Source organism: Heloderma suspectum, chromosome 7 (genome assembly GCF_057233095.1).
Source record: "Heloderma suspectum isolate Gila_16-S chromosome 7, 16-S_ref, whole genome shotgun sequence".
NCBI lineage: Eukaryota > Metazoa > Chordata > Lepidosauria > Squamata > Helodermatidae > Heloderma > Heloderma suspectum.
Window position 1 is genome coordinate 23,117,678 of NC_139464.1, and position 23,397 is coordinate 23,141,074.

At 43.3% G+C, this 23,397-nt stretch overlaps 2 protein-coding genes across 5 annotated transcripts in view; one reads left to right on the forward strand and one right to left on the reverse strand.

Annotated features, from left to right (window-relative positions):
• ATP6V1E1 (ATPase H+ transporting V1 subunit E1) lies at positions 1-14,912 on the forward strand. The gene is made up of 9 exons (XM_084809294.1): positions 1-215; positions 4,615-4,680; positions 5,849-5,958; positions 8,023-8,089; positions 9,200-9,289; positions 10,104-10,172; positions 10,888-10,982; positions 12,609-12,696; positions 14,316-14,912. Exons 1-9 carry the CDS (start codon positions 183-185, stop codon positions 14,376-14,378), a joined length of 681 nt encoding a protein of 226 aa, XP_084665420.1. The 5' UTR covers positions 1-182; the 3' UTR covers positions 14,379-14,912.
• SLC25A18 (solute carrier family 25 member 18) overlaps positions 14,866-23,397 on the reverse strand; it is a 24,387-nt gene continuing 15,855 nt past the window's right edge. For 3 of the 4 annotated variants that reach the window (XM_084809289.1, XM_084809290.1, XM_084809291.1), the window contains exons 6-10: positions 21,963-22,081; positions 21,568-21,760; positions 20,513-20,667; positions 18,743-18,818; positions 15,125-16,055 (exon numbers count right to left, since the gene is read on the reverse strand). In XM_084809289.1, coding sequence (XP_084665415.1) covers positions 15,914-16,055; positions 18,743-18,818; positions 20,513-20,667; positions 21,568-21,760; positions 21,963-22,081 — 685 coding nt within the window. In that variant the 3' untranslated portion in view covers positions 15,125-15,913. Of the gene's footprint in view, positions 16,056-18,742; positions 18,819-20,512; positions 20,668-21,567; positions 21,761-21,962; positions 22,082-23,397 lie in introns of all 4 variants that reach the window. The other variant, XM_084809292.1, reaches the window with a different exon arrangement.

Below are 23,397 nucleotides of genomic sequence, written 5' to 3' on the forward strand. Positions count from 1 at the left end.
GACGACGAAGGGGCGGGGCTGCGATGACGGAGCGTAGCCCCGCCAGCTGTGAGTGACCCGACCCGGATTTGATCCCCTCCCTCGCCAGCCTGCCCAGCACCCCGGCCTGAGCGGACGCCTCGCCCTCTTCCTCCTCCTCTTTCCGCCGCCCGGGCCCGCTTTCTCCTTCGCCCGCCCTCGCGATGGCGCTCAGCGATGCCGACGTCCAGAAACAGGTACCGGGCGGCCTCCGAGGGGCGAGCGCTTCGCCTCTCTGGGAGACCTGAAGCCCCCTCCCTCCCTCCCTCCCTCCGCCGCCCCGAGCCCTGAGTCCCCTGGGCCGGGCGGTCTTGCGATGTGTGTCCTTCTAGCTACAGAGCAGCAGGCCAGCCTTCCCCAACCTGGTGGCCTCCAGATGTGTTGGACTGCAACTCCCATCATCCTCAGTCAGCACCCAGAGGACGCCAGGTTGAGGAAGGTTGCAGTAGACGGAACTCGGACTGCCTCCTTGCTTGGGGTCCAGTAGCAGGGAACAGGAATGAGGAGGGGCTGAAGGTGAAGGTGGTGAGTGGGTGGGTTGCAGCGCGATCCTGTGCTTGTTTGCTCTCGAGTAAGACCTAATAGGTCTTATTTACGCTCAGGCAAAGAAAGCATAAGGTTACAGCCTTTCGAGACCCAAGATCTGTTTTGTTGGTGGAGTGAGCCGGTATTTTAGGGATTGGAGGAGCAACATCGGTTTTCTGGTGTGGCTTTTGTTTCTCTGGAGCGGGGCGCGGGGGTTGCAGAAAGTGAGAGAAATGTAGCCTGATCGTGTGCTTGCTTAATTTAGAAATAGGCTCAACTCTAGTCCTAAATCCCATCAGGTTCTGTCCGCTAGGATTTACATTCATGGGTTCAGACCATTATAGTGTATCATATGTACGTGATGCTTGTAACACAGTCCTAGCAATGTTTACTTGGAAGTAAGCCACGTTGTGTTCAGTGATGCTTACTCCTGAGCAAGTGTGCCAGGGGTTGTGGCCTCTTTTTCATTTTGAATGTACGCAGGAAGGTCTGTCATGTGCGATAGAAAGGGAAAAGTGAAAAGAAAAGGAACACGGTTTGCAATCCAAATCTTTGCATGCTTATTTAGAAGTAAAGCCCCACTGGGTATATTCCCAAGTAAATGTGCATATGATTGGGACTGATACCTGTTGATTTTGGGACAGCCAAGTAAATATGCTTTATGGCCGTGCTGTAGCGGGATTTTGTCTTGAAACTGGAATTTAGATGTGTAGTGTTGATTGAGGGGGCACAGGGTAGGAAGAAAAAATAACAGTATTAGAGTATTGCACCACCTACCATGTGCAAAATGATGTATTCTGTGTTAATTAATGTGAAAGAACTACCACCTCCCCAGTTCTATATGCATAACCACTGTAGAAACACCATTAGATGCCTTGAGAAGGTGGGAAAAGTCACATTTTTATTGCCATGATTATAGGTATGGCACAGTGATGTTTAAGAGTAACTCTTAACTTAAATGACCTTGAGTAGTTGTCCTTGGAGTGAAGAGTTTGTTTTCAATGAAAATGACTAAGAGCACGTCTGGTGATAGAGAGATGGAAAATGTATGTTGTACACACAAGGTTGCAGCATTGAAATCCTGATTAATCTGCGACATTGCTGCATTGAACGAAGCCCTGATTAATCTAGAATAACTGTCACCCTTTATTTCCATATTCACAGTTATCTATATGGATTATTATTCCCTGTGTGATCTGAAGGACTTGTTAATGAGTAGGAGGGAAATGAGTGGGGATTTGGGATAGGGTAGAAGATGGAAGTAGAGATGCCTAAAGTGTTTCAATGTCACTTGCACAATAGAAATTGGATAAGTTTGAGGGGCTAGGTTTGTATGCCTGTTGAGTGGAATGATTGAATACAGATGAATCTTAAAAGGAGACTAAAAGATTTTGCTATGGAATTGGAGGCAATAACGAAAGGACAACTGGTTCTGTCTGAATGTCACTATTTCTTGAGCCCATTTTTAAGGCTTCTTTTTTGCGGTGGCACTGACTACAGAGCTTGGCTGCTAACAACCCATAATATGGTGCCACTGTTTATGTCCTTTCTCTGACCGCCTTCTCATCATGGGTATATGTGGATGCTTCAAGTGGCATAATTGTGAAGTTGCATCAGATACTTGCTAAGCTGTAGTGCCACTAAGCTGGATAAAAGAGAACTTTTAAAGACAAGGCATGTGAGACTGGTTAGTCATGGAGAGAAGTTGTGTGAATTCTTCATTTGTAATATTCTCCTCTAGATTTGATGCTCATCAGTAAGATGTTTTATCCCAACAATATGGTTTGACTCTAAACAGAGGTTATTGGCCTCTATTATGTAAGAGGGCAAGTAGTAATGTTTGATCTCCAGTGTATGAAACTAAAAGTGGCTGAAGTAAGCTTCATGTCTGAAATACTTGGAAGAGAAAAGCAGGTGAAAAATGGATGGAGGAGAGCAGTGAGGGTGCTTGTACATCATGGGAAAGAAGAACTGGAAAAGCTAATGACTAATGCTCATGTTAACTGGTGAAAAAAGGAAGCTCTGACTCCAGAAACTAGCATTTGCAGGGGGAGTGATATTATTGTGGACAATTTTGTGAAACTTAAGAATTTTAAACGCTAATTGCCCCTCTTGAAGCTCTAATAATGATAGTATTGTCATTCCTAATGCATTTATTTCATGGTTAGGAGTGACAGTGATAAACTTCTGTCTATTCAAGAAGCTAAATGTGTAACATACATGCCACCTCATTGTGGGGAATAAAAGAAGAGAAAAAGTTGGAGGAGGAATCCTTTTCTTTTGTACATGAGTCAGCTTGGAAATTAAGATCATCTACTAACACACACTTTAAACCCAGTGATGGTTCTTAATATCATAGACAACTGTTGCAGAAAATCAATAAATAACCTTGTGGGTTTTTTAAAAAATCACCTCTAAAATAACTCTTCCAGTCAGTTCAGATAATATTAATTTCTCTGAAGGCTACTGAAATTTTACAAGATACAGTGTGTGTGGTTGGGTTGCCCTTTAGAGCTTGTCCTGTTGACTGTAAATAGTGCCCTTACTAGTAGAACTGCCCTGAGCTAGGTGTGGAACAGGATATTGTGCTGAATACTGCATAGATCCAGTCCACACTGGTGAAGCAATGTTCCCGCACAGTTCATGGGCAGGGTACATGCATTATACTTGGCCTCAGCCACTGTAGGTTGAACACCTTCTTCCATATAGGTGTCTATTGCATATTTCATTACTGTCATTGAGAGTTTCTATTAAAACCTGCATAAAGAGGATTCTAGAGTGATTCTCACCAGGCCACCCTATTTGTCCATGTAGCCCAGTATTATCTAATTTGACTGGCATTGGTTCTCCAGGGTGTCAGACAGGGAGACGTCGTTGCCATCACCTGCTACCTGTTCCCTTTCAAGGGGCACTGAACCTGGGGCTGTCTGCGTGCAAAGCATATTCTCTGCCACTCAGCTATGTCCCATCACCTGCCTTTGCAAGCATTGCCATGTATTACTAGGATACTGACTGTGGTGGATAAATGTCTTTGGTAGAGCTCATCAACTTCTCCAAGTAGCCTTCTAGTCCCTTGGAAGCAGAGTGATGTGACACACTGACTGGGTTTGCACAACATGCTGCAGCATGTTGTGACTTTTTAAAGCCACGCGCCCGTGGGTGCCATCCTGAATATTCAGCCCCGACTGTGGGTTGTCATGTTCTGCGAGGGTTATACAACCCTTACATAACCCATGGCCTGTTCTAGGGTTATTGTTTAACCCTTGCATAACCCCCACTGGCTGGGTTCGCACAACAACCCATGGTCAGGGGTTGTATATTAAGGGTGGCGCTTGCAGGCACCACAGCTTGTTATGGCTTAAATAAGCTACGATGAGCTGCAGTGTGCCACGCAAACAGCCAGACTGGGACCTTTCACACACATTGGCCACAAACTATTCAGCACAGTGGTGGGTGTACCAAAGTTGCACTGAGATCAATGGAGATTAAGCGCAGTGAACCATGTGCTGCTTTTAGGTCATTTTTTGTTTGTAACATTTACTCAGGTTATCTGTCTCAGTGCTGTGCTAGAGCAGGCCTATGGGAGTTTGTGATGCACCAAACTGAATGCAAGCCATCCAAGGTTCAAATAAACCTCTGGGATTCCAAAACAGGCACCTGGCAGCCTCTTGGTGGGCTGTATTTATCTTTGTGGACCAGAAATAGTGCAGGCCTGTGCTAGAGAAATACTGTTCTTGTTCTATTGTCTCTCTGCTTTACTCCAGGGCATTGACTCTATCTATTATGCTGAGGTAGATTTGAGGTTACCTAGAAGTAAATAGTGATCATAGCTGGTAGAGCTACAAGGGGATAAAATAAAGGGCACTATTTGATTTGGTTCTCAGCTAAATCAAAGTGATAACCTGTACATATTAGGCCTTTTTATTTTGTAATTGGAATGTGTCTAACTTCAAAAGAGCTTGGTACTTTGTGGTTCATGTTTCAGTCTTGGTGGTAAAAACTTGGTGTAAAGGAAATCTTGTGATTTTCTACTGGCTTCCATGGAAAATGTAACCCTTCTTTCTGTTACAGATCAAGCACATGATGGCTTTCATTGAACAGGAAGCCAATGAAAAGGCAGAAGAAATTGATGCTAAGGTAAATAAAAAGCATTTGGATCTTTCTTGTGTGTAAAGCTCCATGAAAGATCTCAGCTCCTTCAGACCTCTAAAAGCTCACTTGTGTGAAACTATGTTTGTGACTTTAAGTTTCCCTTATGTGTCTGAAACTTCTTTAAGGGGCCTATATGGCTAAACACATTTTTGTATACATTGGAGGACGTGAAGGGTCAGGGCAGAACTGGGGAACCTGTAGCCCTCCAGATGTTGAACTACTACTCTGTCCCTCACCAGTGGCCAGGCTGGCTGTGGCTGATAGGAAGTAGAGTCTAACATCTGGAGGATGACAGGCTCCCCAGTTCTGGGTTAGGGTGTCTTTTTAAAAGCAACATCCCATGCATTTTTACTCAGAAGTATGTCCACTGAATTCAGTAATGCTTACTCCCAGGTAAGTGTGCATAGGATTGCAGCCTAGCATTCCTCCTTAGTTAAAGCTTATCTTTGAAGACAGAATTAAATTTTGATGTGCTAAGAACTGTAGCACTGAATACACTTAGGGTTTTGTAAAGAGTTTGCTGCATTATTGACTTAAATCAGGTACTTGGACCAAATGAAGGTGTTGGGGTGGACTTCTGGTCACACCCAACTTGGGATATCTGACTTCATTTTACTGTCAGATAAAGTATCTTATTAGAATTTGATCTGCTGAGACTTATTTCAACTGCCAACAAGGATATTAACTGGCTACAAGATCAATAGATTGTGATTGTGTGTGTGTGTGTGTGTTTTTATTTTTCCAACTGTTTATATAAAAGCAAAAGAAAAAATGTAAACAAATAAACAATAACTAATAATAATAATCCTAAATATAAGAATAAAGAGAAAGGAAGGGAATGAAGGTATAATATACATTCTGGTGCCATTGCCTATATAGCAGCTGTAAATCACTTACATTCGCTCACAATGCTAAATTAAACATTAAGAACTGTTTACACATACAAAGAACTGTTTACACATGCAGACCAAATGTCTAAATACATATTGGGGTGATGCTGTCAGTGGTAAGATCGTGATTGTGTTGCAGAATTCTTTGCTTCTTTAAAACTCTAGTCCAAGTTTTGGACTCCTCACGCAGCTTTAGTTTAGTGACAAAAACTGAGTTTATCCTAATTCAGTTGAGCCAGCTTGAACCTATTTCTTCCTTATAGGCCGAAGAAGAATTCAACATTGAAAAAGGCCGCCTTGTTCAGACGCAAAGACTGAAGATCATGGAATACTATGAAAAAAAAGAGAAACAAATCGAACAGCAGAAGAAAATGTATGTTGTGCAAAGTGACCAAGCTTACTCTAGGTTGCAAAAAAAATATGAAAATGCTAGTTTTATTATTGAGAAATAACTGAGTAGTGAAAAACATAGTTAAGCCAACTGCATGCGAAGTTTGAGCATGTTCTGCAAATGAGAACTTCTTTCTCTTGGGCACTGGGTGGGGGTGGGGAATCTGAAAGAACGTTCAGAACTTCCCCAAACAGGCTTTAAACATTAAAGCCTTGATTAGTTTCAGTTGGAGCTGCAAGGAAAAATGTCAGAGGGCTAGGAAGCAGACACTTGAGCTCTTCCAAAATACCCTTTTTTTAAAAAAAGAGGCAAGCCTGACACCAAGGACACAATTTTTGATCTAGTTCTCCTTTTTAAATGTGTGAGTAGGCAGCATGTGATATGCAAAACAGGCATTTTCAGTGCAAATTATTGCTTTAAAGTCTATTTGGATCTTACCTTCCTGTTCCTTTGAACATAATGTTATCTTTACTTAAGTAGGGATTACATCGAAGCTGGAGGCTGGGTCTTTCCCACACCAGAAAATGGTGTGCCCGCTTCTTTGCAAACACAGTGATATTTGCACATATGATTCAGGTTTGTGCAATGGCATTGATTAAAAAAGAAAAGAAAAAAGTAACTTAAGAAACTCCTCAAGTGCCTCATGAAAGTACTTGATAGGTTGTCACAGAGAAGAAGGCCAGGATCTCTTCCTGATCATCCCAGAGTGCAGGACACAGAATAATGGGCTCAAGGTACAGGAAGCCAGATTCCGGCTGAACATCAGGAAAAACTTCCTGACTGTTAGAGCAATACGACAGTGGAACCAATTACCTAGGGAGGTGGTGGGCTTTCCCACACTGGAGGCATTCAAGACGAGGCTGGACAGCCATCTGTCAGGGATGCTCTGACTTGGATTCCTGCATGGAGCAGTGGGTTGGACTCGATGGCTTTGTAGGCCCCTTCCAACCCTACTATTCTATGATTCTATGAAGAAATAGTTTAGGGAAAGAGGATAGTCACTATAGTATAGTCACTATAGTATAGTGACTGTGGAGACTTGGGTTCAGATTTCTGCTCAGCCATGAAGATTGCTGGTTGGCCTTTGGCTAGTCACTGTCTCAAACTTCACAGGATTTTGTGAGGATAAAACTGGGAAATGCGTGTGTGTCCCTCTGAGCTCCTTAGGGAAAGGTGGGGTGCAATTCTCATTATCTCCTTTTCCTTTTTTTACAAGAACTCCATTCTTAAAAGAACTAGGCTAATCTGGGCACAGGCTTTTCTATAAAGGATGAGAAATTCCTTAGACAACATCGCATTTCTTAGAGCTGAGACCCTTAAATGAAATTCTCCCTACATCAAGCATAACTGTGGTTTACAGATGAAAAGGCCTTAATCTCTGCATCCACTTGTCTCCAGCAAAATGAATTGCAGTCGGAGGGTGAAATCCAATGTTGCATGAGCTTCCATCTCCTCACGCAATAGAACAGAAGGCAGCTGCTCTCCTTCCTTTTTTCTTCTCTTGCCCTCCTTCCTCTCCTCTCTTTCCTTTCATGCCTGGAAATATGCTCTAGAGGGTCTCCCAACAGATATGGGGGAGCTGCAGGAAGGAGGGGGGATTTGTTCCTCTGACAGATGCTGTTGGATTGAGCTTGGGCTAATTTTAGGTTAGAAACTCTTCCTGTCTTTGGTGAATCATTGTACACATGGAACAACAGGTGACGTTGATATGGAGTGATTTATCACTCCCGCCTTTAAAGTAATCTCAAATAAGTAAATAATTTTGTTCAGCAATACATATTACTGTTTAGAGCAGAGAATCTTGTATGGTCATCTAGGTGAGTCTTGGTGGGTTAGAGATCTTCCAGCAGTAGAGTGAAGTAGGATTTGGGAAAGGGTGCCTTTAAGTCACAGCACATGAGAGAGACCTACTAAACAGAGGGTTTGTTGATTGGGCTCCTCTAGAGTCAGTCTGGGGTGCCCTGACAAGATGCGCATACTTGGTGTCTGTTGTTTCACTATCTGAAGCCCGCTGCACTCAGTATTGTTTGTCCATCTCTTGTGCAGTCAGATGTCCAATCTGATGAATCAGGCAAGACTGAAGGTTCTCAAAGCAAGGGACGATCTGATTGCAGTGAGTATATGCTTCTCTTTGTAAGAAAATAATAATGATTGTTTCCATTTGGCTGTCATAAAAATACCTTCAGGTGTTACTCCTGCTCTCTTATAATATACTTGAGATTACCTGGATTTCCAGCTTGTGTGTTGTGGTCAGCCCAGACATGCTATAAATCCACACTAGTGAAGCTGTTGTCCATATAGCTGATATTGCTCTCTGCTGTACTGGAGAAGCATGAAGCTGACACATCATCTTCCTCCGGACTCTTTATGTTAGCCTGTGATTGCTTTCCCCTAGCCAGCACTTTGACCCTTTAATGTTTTGCACAAAAAGGAAATAATGGTTTTGGGAACACTGAAGTGAAGTATCTATGTGGAGAAATTCCTCCTAATTGATATGGTGGGTGATTTTGTCCTAGTTCCCACTGAGGCGGTATACTTGTGTCTAGGTTGAACCATCTCAGGTGAGGACTCATATGATTGAATTCTCCTCCATACAAAACAATTCCCTGCATATAGAGAATAAGCATGCCAGGCAAAGTGTTCCAGGCAAACTCCTCCCTGATGACACAGTAGTTTTCTCTATGGAGGAATTTTTTTTCTTTTCTTTTTTTTATGGAGAAGCATTCAGTGTGATGTGAGCCCCAGTCTGCAGATGGAGATGATACAGCCCAGACACAGAATTATCCTGCAAGATCTCTTTTTTCCACCTTGACATAGTGAGTCAAAGATATACTTGAGAACTTTTAAGATGTCGTACACTAAAGTTATGCAACACGGTTGAAACTTCTATCGGCAATTCGTTTCGAAGTTTCCGTTACACTGAACCATTATAGTGTCACACTGTAGTGTAACCAAGAAACAGAATCTTGGATAGGCTATTCAGGGTTGGTTCTATAGGACAAAGAAAATTAAGTGCAGTCTGGGACATAGTTGTGAGGGCAGACTCTCATCCCAGATACTGGGGTCACTAGGAGCAGGGAGCAGACTAGGGGACACCATGGGGTGGGGGCTCTTGCTTGCTCTTATATTGATGCTGCAACAGGGAGGTAGGAACCTGAGGGTTAGCGTTTGACTGAAGGACAACTATGTGGTCTTTTCTGACCTGATCTTTCTCTTGCTGTAGGATTTGCTGAATGAAGCCAAGCAGAGACTGGCTAAAGTAGTGAAGGATACAAGCCGATACCAAACACTGTTGGATGGTTTGGTTCTACAGGTAAACACATTTTACAAGTTTCCTGCTGATACTTCCTGTAAAAATAACTTGCATCTTTATTGCATCTTCTTTGCCATAGATGTAGACCTCTTCTATCTATACTATCAACCCTCTGCCATGTTTCCAGGTATGTTTCCCATTTGAACTTGACTTCTCTAAACTTGAGACAGCCCCTCAAACTGCAGGCCAGCCTTTCCCAACTTGGTACCCTTCAGATGTTTTGGTCTACAACTCCTAGCCTTCCTGATCATTGGCCATAATGGCTGGGGGTGAGGAGAGTTGAAGTTCAAAATATTTGGAGGGCACGAGGTTGAGGAAGGCTGCTACAAGCCATAGTATATTATCTACCAACTACTAACCCATGTGCTACATAACATGGCCAAGTTCTTACCTTTGTCACTTGCAGAAGTTCTAAGATCATCAGAGAAGGATGACTTCAGCTTCTTCATTCAGAAGGTTAAATCTGCAGTTGGCCAAAGCAGGGCCTTTAAAGATTTGACTCCCAGCTCTGTGGAGGGTTTTTACCCAGAGAGGCCTACCTCAGTTCATGTTTTATACTTCGGCAAACAGTGCTAAACACTTTGGTGTGCTTGAGTCCGATACTGTTTTAATTACCCTTCGTTTTTGTATAATGAACACCAATTAAAATGTGTTATGCCTGCCTTTGCTATAGTATACTATTTAACTGTTTATATGTTGTGATATTATAATCTCATTTGTTCAACAAATTTGAGTTTAATTGTAGTGTTTATATTTGCAAGCCATACTGAGATCTTTAAAAAGGAATATGAATTCTCTTTATGTTTTTATGAAGGGATTTTATCAGTTACTTGAGCCTAGAATGACAGTCCGTTGCCGGAAACAGGATTTTCCCTTGGTTAAGGTAAGATTAGCTAAAGTTGGATAATATGGGCATGAAATAGCATCTAGGGCCAAACTACACAAGGCATAGGAGTATCTCTCTTTTTTAGTTAAAAGAAGCCACAAAGAGATCTACATTTGATCAGAGAAGTGGCATGGGCTGGGTGGATGTTAATGCTTTCTGCTGTACTGTTTTCTTGATCTAAATCTCCTCTTCCCGCTCCCCCATCCACCAGCTGCTACTTGCCTGCCCTCCTGGGGAAAACACACAGATACCTATACCTTTCTGGCTGTGCCGAGAGCTGTGGGCCCTCCCCTATGTGCACATCTAGCCATAAGGGCCTTATCAAAAATTATATGCATTTATCTGTATTTTGTAATCTGAACAGCTAGTCACACACCCTCATATAGGTGCCTGCATAGCATATGAAAAGCTGTCTTATACTGAGTCAGAGCATCAAGCTCAGATCTGTCTCTCCTTGTTGACAGTGCCTCTCAGAGGTCTTTCCCAGCAGCAGGGTATCTGTGTTCTTTAACTGGAGACACCAGGGTTTAAATCTAGGACCAGAAGGGACAATGCAAAACATGTGTTCTTTGGCTAACCTATGAGTGGCCAGAATTTCTGTACTCTCTGCCTTCTGAAAGACTAAAAAGACTAATAATTTTAGGTCTGGAATAGAATCTAGCAAATGGTTTTCCTAAATGTTAAGCCTTCATGAGTGTATACATCCTTTCAGGCTGCAGTCCAGAAGAGCATCCCAATGTACAAAACTGCCACCAAAAAAGAAGTTGAAATTCATATTGACCAGGACACATTTCTCTCAGAGGACATGTAAGAAAGATACAACGCATAAAGGGTTACTAGTACTGTAGAGCACAGTAGCGGCTGAGTGGTTTAGGGAGAACTTGCACAAGGTAAGCAGTGTTAGTGATTGTTGGGGATTTTCCAACATCTCATGCTGTTTAGCACTGCCATGTTCTTGAAAACATGCTTTTGGCAAATCACTTCATATGCTGTTCACATCCACCAGGAAAAACAGCAGTGATGTTCAGATCACCCAGTTGTAGTTCCCTGACTAATTCTTAGCCTCCAAACAGGTGGTATTTTATATAGACAGTAATAGATGAGCAGCATCCTGACATGCTGCCTTCCAGCGGTAAGGCTGCAGTCCGAACACAACAGAGAATCATGAACAAGGGAGAAGGTGCATACGAAGGGCTCCTGAGTAGGTTGGTTTACCCTAAATCTTCCCAAAGGGTCTTCAGTGAAATGCTCATTTCTGTGTTCTTAAAAGTGCTATCTATGTAGTAATATGAAACGTGACTAAACAAAGAGCCAGTTCTATTAAAAGCCTCGCAGTGCATCTTTCTAGTTATCCTCATTCTGTGAAAACCAGTGACTCCCAAGTAACAGGTTAGGATCTGCCAGGAGGCTTGGGAGGGCTCCTTCCAGGTCAGAGATTGAAACTGCCTAACAGCCCCATCCTAGGCATGCTTACTCAGAAGGCCCACTGAGCTCTATAGGGTTTACTTTCAGGTAAATGTCTTAGCCTTTGATCCTAAGCTCTATATTCTGATGATTCTTCTCCATAAGATGCTCAGGATCATAGGCTTTGTTCCAAACTATGACCAGGTTCCTCCAGCTTGTGCCCAACGTCCAAATAAATGTTCACGCAGCCTCATTACTACTTTTCCTTTCAAATGAAAATTGTGACCAAAACATTTGCCATGCTCTGATTTAAATCTTGGCAGGGATGGCTAGCTATCAGCTGGTGGGTCTCATCCATCCCCAAAGCAACTTCATTTGCCTGCTGGTGTGTCTACCAAAATTTTCTAGATCTGTTCATGTTCACTTGTAAGGAAAAGCAGTAATTGGTCTGTGTGTTTCATTTAAAAGTTGTATTGTTTCATACAAATCTGAAAGGCAATGAACCACTGTCAGCTGGCCCTGTGAGAGAATATTGCAGGAAGCATATTAGTTCCTCCATCTCAAACTGCTGAAATACCATCAATCCCTTACTGATGGGTGATGCTAACTTTTCTTAGTTTGATCATCCCAGTCCCTGGACTCGTTTCTGAGGAATGCAGTGGCCATCAGGAATATAGAAATGGGCTGTTTTTGCTCTAGCATGTCTAGAAAGTATCCTCATATTCTTTTGAGTAGCCTTCCCCAGTCTGGTGCCCTCCAGATGTTTTGGACTTCAACTCTAATCAGCCCCTACCAGCATGGCCAGCGGTCTGGAATTATTGGGGTTGTAGTCTAAAACATCTGGAGGACACCAGTTTGGGAAAGGCTGCTGTGTAGGACCCCTGTTACTGTACTGAATAAATTACTCTTACAATGAAATAGAAGAGGGGAAAAGGTGGCACCAATTCATCTCTCTGGCACATGCCTTAAAATGGTTGTTTGGGTGCATTCTTCTGTCAAGCTCTTGATTAGCATGTTTGTTTATCTTAGAGCTGGAGGTGTTGAAATCTATAACAGTGACAATAAAATTAAGGTTTCCAATACTCTGGAAAGCCGTCTGGATCTGATTGCCCAGCAGGTGAGCCTGAAAACATCTCTCCTTTTCCTTCCTCCTCTTTCCACTGAACCAGACATGGGGTGGGCAGACTTCAGGCTTGTGGAATCTACTTTGTTTTTAATAGACCTCCAGGATCCACTAACCATAGCTTGGTGCAAAAGACAGGCACATAGAATTAAAGAATTCTGAGCCCAGCAATTTTGTTTTGAGTACCAAAACTGAATAGAGCTCACTGTCCTTTTACACATAAACCCATTCCTGGTTACCCCAAGCTTTTCTTATTTCAGTATAATTTGGGGAGTAGGGGGAGTCATTTGTTGCTTTTTTTTAAATTGAGAGTCAGAAATCATTGCTGATCCACTATATATCATCCAGAAGTCTACCAGTAGATCCAGATCTACCTTCTGCCCACCCCTGAGTGAGACCTTCTCCAGACTTAATATGTTTGACTAGGAGTGCCATTAGGACACTCTTCCAGGCTCTGGGTCAGAATGCAGCATCTTCATGGAAGTGCTGGGGTCACCTAGCCCACAGCTTTGACCTCTGCTGAGCCCCCCTCTAACTGGCATCCTGCTCTATTGAAGGCCAGGTGGCTGTGTCAAAGAGCCACCATTTTAATTTCCCACAATACCCCGGTGTACTGTTACTCTGGGGCAGTATGGGAAACTTAGCGGGTGGCTCCACTGGAGCACTGCTGCTGCCCACTAAGCCCACAGCACCGGGAAGGGCCCACGAGTGGGCACTTCGCCAAGAGCCCGTTCATCCCTGGAGATCCCTGCTCCCTTTGACATGTGAACGGACAAAAAGTGTAACTGTTATAGTAGGAGTGGAACAAAAGTCTTCCACAAAAGAGAAGTCTTTTTTTCCCCTCCTTCCAGTTCCCCTATTTCTTCACTGGCCATTTTACAAAAAGTATCTCTACAACCTTTATAGTGTGTAAACACTTAGATCCAGCTACTGTTCTTGTGCTGGGTCCCACCACATAGGCAGTGTTTGAAAAACCCCAAGTCCTGGTACCAACATATGATCAAATAAGGAATTTTTTGAACTAGGTAATACAGCTAGGAAGTGGTTCCGGGCTTGGAAGACTTTTAGGTGGAGGAAAGATCTAGTACCTCAATTTCAGCTGCAAGACTTGAATTAGTAAACGTAGATCCCATATTCCAAGGGTTTGGTCTAAGGTTTCAAGTAGACAAAGCGAATTTTGAGTGATTATGGTTTATGTTCATGATGGATTCTGTGGATCTGATACATCCTGAAACTGTATTTCTGAAGTCTGTAGATACTGATCATAAGTGTGATACTGGACCAAGAGCTGATGTACACTTTTACTTTGTCGGAGGAGGTGTCTCTCAAAAAACCTTTCTGTGGCAAATGATCCCTGCCCCATCCATAATGGTTAGAAGTGCTTGCTGTGAGATCTAAGACTCCTGATATAACAATCCCTATCGCAAGCATTTCTTAGTATTTGCGGGGGGGGGGGGGTCATGTGTCACAGGGAGGGCTATTTTCACTGGCATCCCACAGCCTGTATAATGTATGTATCAGTCCTTTAGCTTGGGGCAGGATGCATTCCATTTTTTCTGTGTCATCATCAAGAACTCCTAAAACAACCTATGACTTTTCTTTTCCCTCAATAGATGATGCCAGACATCCGAACGGCGCTTTTTGGTGCCAACAACAATAGGAAGTTCATGGACTAAACTCCTTGAAGTAATGGTGGAATCTCTTCTACTGCTATAGTAAAGGGAGATGCTGGAGCATCGCTACTAAAATAGCACCCCTCCCACCTCTTGTACTCAGTGCTATATTGTGTTGACCTGTGTATGTTTTTCAGTTAAGTTATTTTTTTGCATACCTGCTGTGCTTAGCCTGACTGGAAGAGAGGCTGGAAGACCTCTCTGTCCAGAGACCAATACAAAAATGGAGGCATTCACGGTCCCCGAGACAGATCAAGGGGATGAGTTCCTTAGGGATCAGTGGTTCATCTCTGCTTTGGCTACTACCCTTTAAGCATGTCGCCAATCTGTGCTGCTTATCTACTGTTTCTTCCCTATATAAAAGCTTCCATACAAAAGTATACATTTCTTTTGAAGGTCACTGTAACTCATATTAACTTGATCAGTCCCAGGTTTTTGTTCTGTATATGTTGTTAAAATTATATATATATATATACATGAGTGCTCGCACCCTCATCCTGTACTAGTTTATTAAAATAAAAGATGTGTGAAACGGTCTTTGCTACAGTATCTGGAGGAGTGGGTCTGTATGGTTCATCAAGGAAATGTGCTACTAAGCTTCAGATCAGCACCTTCCCTGAGTGCAATTTCAATTAGGAGTGTAAAGGAGAACTGGCAAACAGTGCTGCTACTACTTATGGGGAGGAACTTCATACTAAAACTAAAGCCAACTGCTTCAAGATCACTATGGGAAGAAGCAACTACGCATGTTTACCAATATCAATTTATTAGAGACAGGCTCTGCTTAGCATTAGCAGAAATAGTAACCATCCTACACAAGCCCCACCAATGTTAAGTTACAAGGTGCTGCAACAGAAGGGTAGGACAAGGTTGGCAGGCAATAGGACAAGGACTGGGGCATTACAACTGGAGTTCAAGGAAGAGACCCGAAGCAAAAGAATTCATAAGTTCTATTAAAGTATATGCAATGTAAATCAGTGCATTTAAGTTACAAAGATTCTTCCTCAAGGAATCAATCTCCTATTGTATTTCAAAAACTGGCATATGATTTTTTCTTATGTCATAAAACATGTTTTATTAATGCCAGGGTTCTTGTCCTCTCTTGCTTGAATTTGTTGGATTGGTGGAGTTCTATAGTTTCTCAGGGGGTGGGGGGAGAGCAAATGGGCTGGTAAAGAGTGGGTCTCTCAGTTGCCAATCAAAGTGCCATTCCAGCTACTGGAGGTTTTAAGACGTTGCTTTCACCTTTTCCAGTATTATATTTGCAATGGTGAGTGGCTTTACATTTTAAAGAAAAAGTGAAAGTTTGGATTACCAAGGACTGGCTGGTCAGCTGTAGGATATGGAGGATCGTTTAGAAAATGAAGCAATGATGAATGCAGCAGTGCAGAGTTTTGTAGGTCATCTTCCCAGACAGTAGAAGTCCAGATGGTTCTTCATAGCCCCACAAGTGTTCACAGAGTAGTTTTATTGCTCCTCCAAAAGTTTCATTGAACTTGTGCAACCTTAAGGTCAAGTCACTGCATTTGGAGTTGGCACTATTTCAAGTGTCCCATGATATATTCTCCAATACCAATGAAATAGACCCCTTGTGCTATGCCAAACAGAGGAGCTATCACCAGTGCACGGCACCCTGCCCCTTTCATGAAGGCAGCAGGGCCCTCATGAATCCAAATCTTCCTGCAGGTGTGAAACACACAGTGGGCTGGTTAAGTAAATTGATCCTGACTAGCTCTGGCTAATAAAATTGAAGATTTGAATTAAAGACACACAATGGTTCGCTGTGTACAATGCACACAGCTTTTCTGAAGAGGCAGACACAAGCAGACTCTAACTCCTCCAGTGTCTTGGTTCTACCAGAGGCAGGTGAGAGAATAGCACCAGACTCCCCTTCCAATGCAAGTAATGGGCTGGGCCAGCAGTCATCAAGACCATTTGAGAGAAAAGGATTAGAAACCCTCCAGCTGTGCCCTGATCCTGCACATCTGCTATTTAAACACACAAGGCCAAAGTAAGGTTAATCACTTTGTATGTGTTAAACATATGTGTTGCTTGGTCCTCGGAAGCAACTAAGGCAAGAACTGGGAACGTTCAGACCTGTGTCCTGCTGCTGATGTAGGAAGATTTGTATCTTCTTGAATCATTCAGGTTCCTGCTACTCACTTTTACTTGCTTCAAATTTGTTTATCAAGGGAAAGCTAGCTTATACTCAGACTGGATGTAGATTTGTCACTAGAACTAGAAAAGGACATGGCTTGGCTGACTTTTTGTGGTGGTCAACCTCAGGTCTTTGTAAACTGTATTAGCAGATTAGATTATTTCCTTAACCTAAAGACCCTCCTCCAAGGATGATCAGACCCAGATAAGTTTATCCCATCTTTGAGAGGAATTTGTCTTGAGAAGTCAGTAAAAGGCACCCCCCCACACACACACGCACGCACAAACTGTTAATGACATATGTCAGGAACGGCAACCTTGAGATCTCTGCTACCCCTGTGGTGAGCCATTGAGAGCTCCTGACTTAGGAGATGAGCCAGCAGAAGTGTGTGCGGTCTTTCTTCCAGGGTCATGGGTTTCTAGGATATCTCTCAAGCACATCCATTTCAGAGTCACCAGTCTAAGAAAAAGTTTAGCTCTCTGGTGAAGGCTGGTGGCGCCGATGTCAGTGGGGCAGTGAATCTGTTCCATTTTTCAGTCAGAACTCTAAAGGAGCTATCCAAGGTACTTTGCACCTTGGGTAGCTCCTTTAGAGTTCTGACTGAAACCCAGAGCGGATTCATTGCCCCACTGACATCAGAGCCACCAGCCTCCACTGGCTTTCCTGTACCTGAGGGACTGGAACTAGGTCATCCATGGTGGTGACTTGAGGGATGAAATCTTGTTAAGTAATATTGAAATTGTTGAGAATGTTATAGGAGCTGTACTGTGTGGGATGTGGAGAAGGGTTACATACAGGACCACAGCCCCATCAGTGTGTTTATTTTTTATTTTTATTTTTTTTTAAACTCAGATTTCATTCTACCAACATGGAAAGCTGGATACTTTTAAGTATTACCATTTCCTTGCTTATTCATGGTTCTCTGGACTCTTGTAAGAAATATTACTCAAGAGTAAAGTGAGAAAATTTCCCTTAAAAACCCTGACACCTTTCCTAAGGAATCCCCAATTTAGGCCATTAGCCCAGGGAGAATAATTGCACACCTCTAAGTGACCATGGCTTGACAGCCACAGATACACAAGAAGCCATGTCCCTGGTCTGCTGAGCAAGGCACAGGGGGTGCTTGCTCATCCTTTGTTCTGCCCTGACATATATACGGGAAGAGGCCTCCGTCTGACAGTTCAAAGCCCAGGAAAAATAGTCTGCTGTGAAGTAAGGGCATGTGCTGCCAAGGCAGAGAACAACTGGGCAGACTGAAGAGGGTGGCAGAGCGCCCCAGGGAGGCAGCGGAGGTCTTCTACTTTCCTCGATGCAAGACTGTCTCGTGGAGCAAAAGCCAGTTGCTTGGAGTGGCATCATAAATATTCTAGAGCATGGGTGAGCAATTGTGGCCCTCCAGATTTTTTGGTCTACAACTCCCATCACCCCCACCCAGCATAGCCAATGGTGAGGAATGATGGGAGCTGTAGGCAAAACAACTCGAAGGCCACGAGTTGCTTACCCCCTGATCTAGAGAATATGTGAATTACAGCCAAGGTCACAGGGGCCTTAAAAAGTGCCAGTTTTATACTTGTATCTGAGCTTTCAGACACACGTTTACAACCATTTTGTGTCCACTTTTTTAAATATCTGGGGTGGCCCTTGGGTCCCTTGGCTGAATGCGGTAATCTCTAGCCTACAGCAGGGCGTACAGTTACAAATCATGCAAGTACCTGCTTCATTAACAGCCTCTTCCTCCTAAGGGAATGAAGCAGGAACCGGAAAGCCTTGAATCTCTCCCTCCCAATCCTTCTCAACTGCTGTGATAGAGAACATGTTGCAGTGTGGAGTGCTCCTGTACATGCCATTCCATTCCCCCACCGCCACCCTGCATCAAACAGCATTCTGTGGCCACTGAGCATGCTGACTGGGCTATGTGTGTCTTGTGGGAGGTCCTTAGGATGTTCTCTAAATATTTTTGGTACCCTTTCGAGCCTTGGAGTTCCCTGAAGCCTGCTCAGTACCTCCCTCTTGTGTGTGGATGGTGATATTTAGGTTACATAAGGATCCACACTTGGAGAATGAGTTTGCTATTGATATACAGAACATTGTTAACAAAGGGCAATGATCTGGGACCCAGCAAGAAAAGTGTTTTAAAGAATGGTGGCTCAAAACCTTTATACTGAAACGGTCTGATTACAAGTAGTGAACTATGATCAGTTTTGCTTACCTGGCACAATCAATGATCCCATTGTAGGTGTCTTCTCCCAGACCTTTCTTGAGAGTTTGAATGCGGGTTTTTAGAACTAAAACAAGCAATAATTTGTTTAATTTAAACCTATGCAAAGTTATTTGGTTGCAGAGTTTATCCTTAATGTAAGGATATTGAAGTACAAAATTTTGATTTTTATTTATTTGGTTATTTCACTAACAGCCCTAGCTTTAGTAGTGGTCAGAAATGCACTATTCCTATCCCATATCAGTGCTTCATTAACCATTATTATAATAGTAAGCACAGGGAGCTTCCCACCCCCCACCCCCATGTTGTATATACATTGGCCATGTTTGCACAAAATGGTAAGCCAGGATTCTGCACGCAGCCCAATTGCTTCTCCTTGGCTCGTCCCACAAACACAAGTAGCTAAACTAACTCCAAATAGAAAGGTTAACATAATGTCCATACCCATGATCCCGATCTGTTGCTCCCAAACAAGCCAGGATTTGTAAGCCAAAAACAAGCTCTGATTTACTCTCCTGGCTTGTATATGGTGCAAGAAACCAGGAGCCTGGATTTGGATGGTCATGGCAAGCTTTCAATATGTGGTTAGTTAGCTACTTGCACTAGCAAGAAAACCCAAACAGGAGCAAATGGTCTGTGTGCACTAGCATGCAGCTTGTTCACGGTAAACTAGCATTCACCAGAATCCTGGCTTCCTGTGATGTACAAATGTGGCCATTATCTCAGTAGTCCTTACTGAGCATTGTAAAGTAGACCAGCATGGCTCCATGGGTGCACCAGAAATGGGGATATATTATTTATTTTAAAATATCTGTCCCTACTTGACTTTCCTGAGGATACCTGCTGAGTTGGCTGAACTCAGTTTCGAACTGAGGACGTCTAGCATAATCTAGATAATCTTATCTTTGACTAAAAAATAAACAATACTTTATCACCAGCTCCTCCAAGGATCTCAAGGCAGGGCACATCGTTCTCCCCTCTCACTTTATCCTTACAACCATCCGCTAGGTAGATTCGGCTTAAAGATAGAGCCTTGCCCAAGATCACCCAGTCAGCCTCATGTTTCTAACATGATTTTAACCCAGGTCTGCCTGGTCCAAGTCTGATATTCTATCCACTATATTATGTTGGCTTCCCAGTGCAGTTCTCAGTCATTATACTGCTGTAGGGCAGTGCTGTTCCAGGCAATATATACTAATCTGAGAGCCAGTGTGATGTAGTGGTTAGACTCAAGCGATCCAGGTTCTAGTCCCCGCTTGGCCATGAAGCTCACTGGGTGACTTTGGGCCAATTACTGGCTCTCAGCCTAGCCTACCTCACAGGGTTGTTGTGAAGATAAAATGGACGAGGAGGAGGACCATGTAAGCCATCTTGGGTAGGCAGGATATAAATGTAATAGTAATAATAATATAAAATAATAATACAATTTTTTTACAGCTTGTAAGAAACATTTCCCTTTCTCTTCCTGAAATAAATGCTGTGTGAGATAAACAGATTACTCTTACTTGCTAACAGCCACTTCATACATTTCTGTGTAAGAAAAAGTATGTGTGAAATGCAGATTATTTTGCAGAGTACATGAAACTGGGAAATGTAACTTATAAAGCAGCCCTAAAAGAAGCTTAATGGAACTTGGATCTGCTTTGAGGAGGCCTAAATCGTTCATTTGTAGCATTATTGTGGCCACTTGTGAGGGGACAAAATGGGAAAAAACACACCAACGCACACAACTTTTTTACAGTCGCCCAATCTAATACCTACCATCCAGTGGAGTCACTGCCATGGCAGCCACAGATCCTGCCACACAGCCAGACATGAACGAATGCAAGAAAGATGCTTTTTCTTCACTGTTCTCCTGCCCCAGCTTGTTGATGTTGGCAAAGAGTGGGAAATAAATAATGGAAAAAGGCACATCCCTGTTGAGAGCGGAAGTGGGACATTGTAGGTAAACAATATTAGTTGGCTGAACACCCCTGCCGCAGGAAAAGTCTCTTGTTGAAGGGTGTTTTTCTGAGCTAGTGCTGTGGAATAACAATAAAAAAATCCACCTGCTCTTTCAGGAATTGCAACAGTCACAATGCATTTCAGCCTTAGTGTTTATGTGTAGCTTTGACCAGAAACCCACCATAATACTGTGTGACTGTGAACAAAGTACCTATGCCCAGAGAATATTCTGAAGGCATATCACCAATTTCAGTGGCTAAAACTAAGCCAGTCTGCCCTTTAAGCTGCCTCAATGAGAGACGACCTGGGAATCATATATAAGCCACTTTGAGCTCTTTGGATGAAGAATGGGGAGTAATAAACTAGAGGCTGTTATTCCGGATTAGCAATTACGAACAGAGGCCTGTAGCCCCAGGATAGCTCTCTCTATAGAGCCACAGCAACTGTCTTGGATCCAGAGTTCCATGCACACACAAAGATCCCATGAATTCCTCGCATTAACTTTAAAAGTCCAGAGTAGCTGTGCACACAGCCAATAAGCCTACATGCATGGGGTCATCCTCAATGTTGAAGTCAATGGAGAAGTCCTTCAGCACGCAGGGGATCATGTGGAACACTGGATCCAGGTGCTGGTTTGGAAGCCAAAGACCTTCCTTGAGAGGGAAGTCATTCTTCCCCAATATGAAGCGAGTATGTGGAGCAGGGGACATTCTTGCCTCCCATCATGGTGCAGAGACCAAATCTGAAAAGATACCTCTTTGTTCTGGGCCAGCACATCTCAGGCTGCAAGTTTCCCCAACTTTCTTTTCTCAAGACTGCTAAAGGTTGCCATCCTATAAGGTATGGAAAGGGAAGTTCCACCCTCTTTTCACCTGAGCAGGGTGGCTCCCAGCCCTTTATACAGGCCTGCTAGACCCTGGGTGTGCAGGAGCTCCCTGGCAATCAAGGAGGCAGAGGGGCGTTTGGAGGCTGTAGTAGAGCCGGTGGTGTAAGGCTGTCCTGGTGGCAGATGGGAAGTGGCAGCAGCAGCTCCATCCTGTCCCAAGGCCTTTTGCTGATGAGCAGCTAAAATAAAATAAGAAAAAAATCTTAACTGTATTCGATCTAGGGATGGACACATCCGTGTGTTTCGCTTTCTACAACTTCCCATTCTTTTGAAGCACAAGTTCATTCCATCCTGTTTCCACATCAGCTTGCAAATGTCAACAAAACATCCCGAAAGGCAAAATGAAAACAAACAAACACAGTGACTTATCAGGGGCCTCACCTAGCCGTCCAGCATCCTGCAGTTGGATTTTCAACATTTCCATTGGGGATGTGACCACCACCTGGCAAGTCCCAGCTCCACAGCCAGCCAGCATCTCCCTCACCAGCGACAATTCTTTTCTGTGGAGAGGAGGATGGATGGACAAGGATGGCTCAGAATGGCACTCACACAACTGGCTTTAGGCCAGTCAAATGACCAAGAAAAGAAAATGGCCTGGCTTATTTCTCTGCTCTCCACAGCAACTTGATCTGAAGCAATTCATAGCCTGGATAGAAGAAGCAGTCCACATTTCCACTTCCATGATGAGTGTTTTATTGGCTGCTGGCAATGGTGACCAGAAGAGCCCCAGCCATCCTGTCTACCTTGGAGATCATGCCTGCAGTTGCACTGCAACTATGGAGAAGATTCCCATCCTCTCTCTGGTTCCAAGCTAGAGGGAAGGTCAGACTGATGGTGGGCAGCCAAGGAGCTCCAAGTGCCTCAGCCTGCCTACCACTAGAGTGAGCTCCAGGTTTTCCCTTTAGCTCTGGGCGGGAAGGTTAGTGCTGGTGGTCATTTGACAGTGGTGATTGGAGCACCTCAGCCAGCCAGCACCAAGGCAAGCCTCTGCTCCTCCTCCCACAGGTCAGAGACTAGGGCTGCAATCTTATGCACACTTCCCCGGGAGTAAGCCCTGTTGAACACAATGGGATTTCTTTCTGGGTAAACATGCATAGGATTGCACTGAAAAGAAGAAGAGCATGACCATAACTTCAGGGCTGGTCAAAAATTGTGAACTCCTGGAGATGAGAAATATCTGCCCAGAAGGTCACTGTTAAAGGTGCAAGAGCAGGAGCTGGTGAAAACGTTGGCAAAAACAAAAAAGGGCAACTGTACCAACGTATTGTTCCCACCATGTTTCATGATGTGTCTGTTTACTAAGGGAAACTCAAAAATATAATTTAAACCAAAAAAGCATCTTAAAAATATTTAAAAACAAGTTTACATATCCTGGAAAAACCACCACAACTAGAACACAACCATTTCTAAACACCATAATAAATTGTATCAAATTATATTTGTCTATTTCTTATTTGGGCTTTTACAGCTGTTTTTTTTTTTAATCCTCCTTGTTGTTGCTAAAATGTTGGCAACCCTATTAGTTGCACCCACATCTTCCCACAAAGCAAAATTGTAAAGGTGACATCCTTACCCAAGTACTGGAAGGTTGTCAGTGTTGTACCCAATTCAAACCCAGTTTTTAAATTTATCCCTTTTTCCTCTCAATCTTTGAAATACCTCTTACTTTCACTGTGTATTCCTGTTCCTTAAAACCTTGCAACGCATTGCATACACAACAAATACAGGAAAGAATAGAAGTTTAATTTTCACTATACATTAATGGGAACAGATAGCAATCCTGATCATCTCAGCACATACGTTTTATTGTTGATGT

Coding starts and splice junctions, on each gene's coding strand:
- ATP6V1E1 (XM_084809294.1), top strand. CDS start 183: ATGGCGCTCAGCGATGCCGACGTCCAGAAACAG. Junction 5,959..8,022: donor ATCGAACAGCAGAAGAAAAT/GTATGTTGTGCA, acceptor TCTCTTGTGCAG/TCAGATGTCCAATCTGATGA. Junction 9,290..10,103: donor TGGATGGTTTGGTTCTACAG/GTAAACACATTT, acceptor GTTTTTATGAAG/GGATTTTATCAGTTACTTGA.